Genomic DNA, 5,298 nt, shown 5'->3' with positions numbered 1-5,298 from the left:
GTTTATTCCCTACATTCATTATTGAAGGAAATGATACATTTCAGTTAGAGCCTAATGAAAACGAAAAAAAAATTTTTGAGCCAAGTTCATAGACCCCCTGAACTCTGTCTACAGGCCTGGATACCAGGTTGAGACTCCATTTTAAGGCTATGCTTGTTGGGCCCTGGACAGAACCCAGTTATGATCCATGATGGCATTTTCTCATGAGGCTTAGACTCAGGTGCTCCTGGACTGTGAATGTCCTTCATCTGAGTCTGAGCAAGTAACCCCATCCCATCAGCCCCAGTACTGCAGATGCCTGTGGGGATTGTGGTTTATCCCACCAAGAAGTACTTGGAAGGGAGGAGGCTGAGACAAACGAGGCCATGGGAGAAAATGAAGCCCAGGACCTAAAGACAGAAAGGGAAAGGAAAGAAGAGTGTAATCAGAGTCTTTGGAGTTAGTTGAGGGTTCAGATGAAGGAATACAAGGGACTGGTGCTTCTCTCAGGTGACACAGGGAATTCTGGCATATCTGGGGAGGTGATAAGAACAGTAACAATAACAGCTAGTGTCCATTGTTTATTACTGGCTGGATGCTGTACTGGTTACTTTTCATGTATTAACTCATTCTATTCTCACCACATCCCTATCTTACGCAACCTTCCACTGCAACAGGTAGGTGCTGTTTTTCTCATGTGTGAAATGGAAAGCTGATGCACAGAGACGAAACTGGACTAAAGTCTTGCAGTCAGAAAGTGGTGGTGCTGGGATTCAAACCCCGGCATTCTTGCTCCGGAGCCATCACCTGACTTCTGTTCATGATGCTGTACTTCTCCTCTGGCTGCCTCACTGGTAGTTGGCCAGGCTCCTAACTCAGTGTAATTTATAATGCACATTCTACTTGTAATGACTGACTGCTGTTTCAGGAGATTATGGTGATGATACTAAGGTAGACTTGTAAGTTGTAGGTCATTTGAGGGCTTAAATTCTTAGCATTTATTTAATCTGTGTCTTTTTCAATTGTAGAACAGTTCCATGTTGAACTATTGACTATTGACTCCCTACCATGATTGGAAATTTCTTGACAGTGAAGCTCAGTTTTGTTTTGTTTCTATTTTTAAAAAATTCCGAGCAGGGCCTAGGACAGCATGTGTCACAGAGCAGGTGTTTAGGAATGATTGTCTGGCTCGTTACTTGAGACAAACACTCTCACGCTCTGTTGGGATAAAGAATCCGACAGTCCTGGCGCTTGTTTTGCTGCTGTGCATGCAGGAGAGGCACGGGCCTGTGATCGTCTTCTGGGCTGGCGAAGCCATCTGACTTCGTAGGAATATAGGGGTAGCAATTACAACCTTACTCCCCGGCAACAAATTATCAGGATGACTGTTAAGAATGACAGGCCTGCTCTTTGAAGTTACAGTTTACTTTCACAGGACATAATATCTGGGACGCAGTTATCTTTGTATAAATAACATGCCCAAAGGCAGTGCCTGGTTTAATAACAAAATAAAACTCTTTTCCCATAAGTCTTCACACTGAATAAGTGAGTAAAACAGATACTTTTGAGGTTCCCACTTTATTATGCAGACACAGAAGCACTTTTCTGCAGCACAGAGAGAGAACATTTTTTCCTTGTCCTGAGAGGAGGCCCAAAGGCTAGAGCAGGATGTGACTCTTCTGAGGCAGTGCACCAGAACCTGAGGGATGGGCAGTCTGCTAGGAATTGTCCATCGCCAAGTCTAGGAGGGCCCCCACTAATCCCACCCACCAGGTTTGCTACCAGAGCTGTTTAATAGTCCAGGGAGTGTACAGTGATATCTGTGAGAACCAGAGCCCCCATCTTCTTGGGGAACCACTCACAGGGGCCTCACAGGCATTCTGGCGCTTCCCCACCTTGGCAGGCACTTTACTTGGCTTGTCCAGATGGGTTTTGGAAGTTATCATTCCTCCAAATACCACGAAGCCCTCTGCGTCTGAAATCTGTTTCACACAGACGGAGACTGCCACTTGTGAGAGCTGATAAGGAGCTTAACTGAATGTGGTTTGCCTCATTGGACTGTTGGGTGAAGACCCCGTGAGCATGTTTGCATGCTGAGTGGAGGGCTTAAATGTCTACATGAAGCATTTGCAGGCACCCTGGAATAAGCAGTTCTTTTTTTTTTTCAGACAGAGTCTCGCTTTGTTGCCCAGGCTGGCGCGCGGTGGCGCGATCTCGGCTCACTGCAAGCTCTGCCTCCCCAGTTCACGCCATTCTCCTGCCTCAGCCTCCTGAGCAACTGGGAGCACAGGCGCCCGCCCCCACGCCCAGCTAATTTTTTGTATTTTTAGTAGAGGGGTGTTAGCCAGGATGGTCTCGATCTCCTGGCCTCGTGATGCACCCGCCTCGGCCTCCCAAAGTGTTGGGATTACAGGCATGAGCCACTGCACCTGGCCAATAAGCAGTTCTTATAAGCATAAGCATTGCTTCCGACCACTATTAAGTCTGGGCAGCAGCATGTTTGTGCCAAGCCTCATTTTATCTCCTCTGGCGCACATCCAGATATTTCCTAGCAAACACACAGGTAACAAAAGGTCATGGATTACAGACTTGCCTAGTCTCGATACTTAGAGATGGATTTCCTGGTTGGTGGCAGCCGGAAGGGGGAAAGTTCACCTGCCAGCTGGGGTCAGTATCACTGGGCAATGGCTCATCACTGCTCTTCTGCCCTGATGTTTAGGACCCCTTCTGTTCTCAACTATTTTTGTCTTTTAAACCTTCAGATATTCTTAAATGAGATAGCAGCAGCAGCCATGGCAATGGCCTGCTTCTTGCTACATCCTAGTAGAGTTCATCAAAGTGTATCAGAATCATACTTGGAGAGGAGGGTTGCTTGTTAAAATAAAGATTCCTAGGCCCTACCTTCAACTTATTGAAGCCAAAACTCAGGAATCTGCATTTTAACAAACCCAAGCAGTTCTTTAGTATATTCTGGTGGCTGAAATGAACTCAAAATCTTATTTTAGATCAGAAATTTTATCTAGTCCTTCCCTAGGATGAATTAATTTTTAAGATGTGTTAACCCAGTTTAACAAAATAATTTTTCCTCTCTGTTCCCCTTTCTAGGTGAAGCAGACTGTGACGAATTTAGCAACACTTATGAAGTTTCTTAAAGTGGCTCATACACACTTAAAGGGCTTAATGTTTCTCTGGAAAGCATCTCAGAATGTTAGCCTGTTTTCTGTCACATGCTGGTTTGTTTGCTTGCTTGTTTACGAATAGAGTTGACCTGTTACTGGATTTCTTGGAAGATGTGGTTGCTACTTTTTTCATATTTTGAAGCCATTTTCATAGAGAAATATCCTTCACTATAATCAAATAAGTTTTGTCCCATCAATTCCAAAGATGTTTCCAGTGGTGCTCTTGAAGAGGAGTGAGTACCAGATTTAAATTGCCCATTGGCATTGAAGGTACTTGAGTATGTGTTCTTTATTTCTGGAAGCCACTGTGCTGGGTAGAGTGCGTCACTCACCACAGCTGCCTCCTGAGCTGTCTGAGCCTCGTGCAAAAGATTGGCCCCCATTATGGTGCGCCTGAATAAATCTTGCCTAGATAGACAGACAATGATGAAACTCAAATGGAGCTTCCTACTCACGTTGATTTATGTCTCACAATCCTGGGTATTGTTAATCCAACATAGAGTGAAACTATTTCTGATAAAGAACTTTTTGAAAAACTTTTTACACTCTAAAGTGATACTCAGAACAAAAGAAAGTCATGAAACTCCTGAATTTAATTTCCCTACCTAAGTCGAGACTGTATTATCAAAACACATGTGCACACAGATTACTTTTTGGCCCCAAAACTGGATTACAAAAGAAAGAGAAGAGTATTTTGTGTGTTACTGGTATTCTTTTATAAGTAAAGTTTACCCAGCATGGACCAGCTTCAACCAGGGACAAAATCCCCTCCCAAACCACTCTCCACAGCTTTTTTAAAATACTGCTACTCTTAACAATTACCTAAACCTTCCTCAACTGCTCCAAATCTCTTAATAGCTTCTAGTGCTACTACGATCTAAGGTCACCAGAGGGAAGAGAACATGGCATTAAAAGAATCACATCTTCAGAAGAGAAGACACTAATATTATTACCCATATACATGATTTCAGAAGATGACATAAGATTCCTCTTAAAGAGGAAATGTCAGGAATCAAGCCACTGAATCCTTAAATGACAAAGAGAAAAGTTGAATATGAGTCATTGTGTCTGAAAACTACAAAGTGAACTTAACTGAGATCCAGCAAACAGGTTCTGTTTAAGAAAAATAATTTATACTAACTTCAGTAAAATGGACTTCTTATTCAAAGCATCAATAATTAAAAGAATTATTTTAATGAAGTGTGTTGGATTTGTTTTCTTAAACATAGACATGAATATTTATTACACTTTGTTTTATTGTCTACCATCAAAATAGCATGCTCCTAAATCAGTCACTGGCTGTTTCGAAACTTGAAGTGAATAATACCACTCTTTCCAATTGGCAAAAAGCTCGTATGTCCTAAAATTCTGGGCATGGCCAGAATCTAACCTTTGTCACAGGTTTTGCCTCAGAGATTTGGTTGCCAGTGTACCTTGTGATAGAATTAGGTTGAGGGCAGCTATTTGTTTTTCTCCCTTTACCCACTTACTGAGTTTTTTCTCCAGCATTTGGAACCACATAGATACATATCAACATTCAGGTAAGACCCAGTTACCATACAGGGTAAAGTCAACCAGTGTTTCACAGCAGGCGCTGCAGATTCTTTTATAATTGAATGTGACAGAATATGTCGCTGTTAATATTCCAGTCAGCCACTAGGGGGCACTGTGGACTACTTTTTGTGCAGGTGTGGGTTTCTTACACAGCTAAATGAAGCCCCTAGGAATGATTCCCTGGGCTGGGTTAGGAGCTGGAGTAAATGCAGCTGAGAAGGGGGCAAGAGGAGAAGCAGAGGCCTGATTTGCTGCTGCTGCTGCTGCTGCTGCTAGGTTTTCCTGGGCTTATCACTCCCTCCACACCATGTGTTTCTACATCGGGTTTTTCTGATCCTGTTGCACCCCACGTGCTGCAGAAGGAGAACAGATTCCTGGTCTCAAACAGCTAGGAGATGAGTGTCTTAGACTGGGGTGGGGAGGGGGAGTCAGCCTTGGTGCAGAGAGCAGGACAGGCCCAAATAGAGAAAGATAAAAGTGGAAAGAGGGAGTGGCTCAGGAGCCTGAAGCTACAGAGTCCAGACAGCTGCCTTTGGCAGATGCTGTCTTGGACCATCGATCTACACTCAGCTGGTCGAGGCCATTT

General features: G+C 43.6%; 1 protein-coding gene across 1 annotated transcript in view; it reads left to right on the top strand.

The window, feature by feature from the left end:
* CREG1 (cellular repressor of E1A-stimulated genes 1) overlaps positions 1 to 4,358 on the top strand; it is a 7,857-nt gene extending 3,499 nt beyond the window's left edge. The window contains exon 3 of the mRNA XM_011979910.1: positions 3,085 to 4,358. Coding sequence (XP_011835300.1) covers positions 3,085 to 3,088 — 4 coding nt within the window. The 3' untranslated portion in view covers positions 3,089 to 4,358. The remainder of the gene's footprint in view (positions 1 to 3,084) is intronic.
* The last annotated feature ends 940 nt before the right edge of the window (positions 4,359 to 5,298 follow it).

This window comes from Mandrillus leucophaeus, unplaced genomic scaffold, assembly GCF_000951045.1.
Source record: "Mandrillus leucophaeus isolate KB7577 unplaced genomic scaffold, Mleu.le_1.0 Scaffold207, whole genome shotgun sequence".
In the NCBI taxonomy this organism is placed as follows: Eukaryota; Metazoa; Chordata; class Mammalia; order Primates; family Cercopithecidae; genus Mandrillus; species Mandrillus leucophaeus.
The sequence above is the reverse complement of the archived record's forward strand: the minus strand, read 5'-3'. Positions and strand labels throughout refer to the sequence as shown.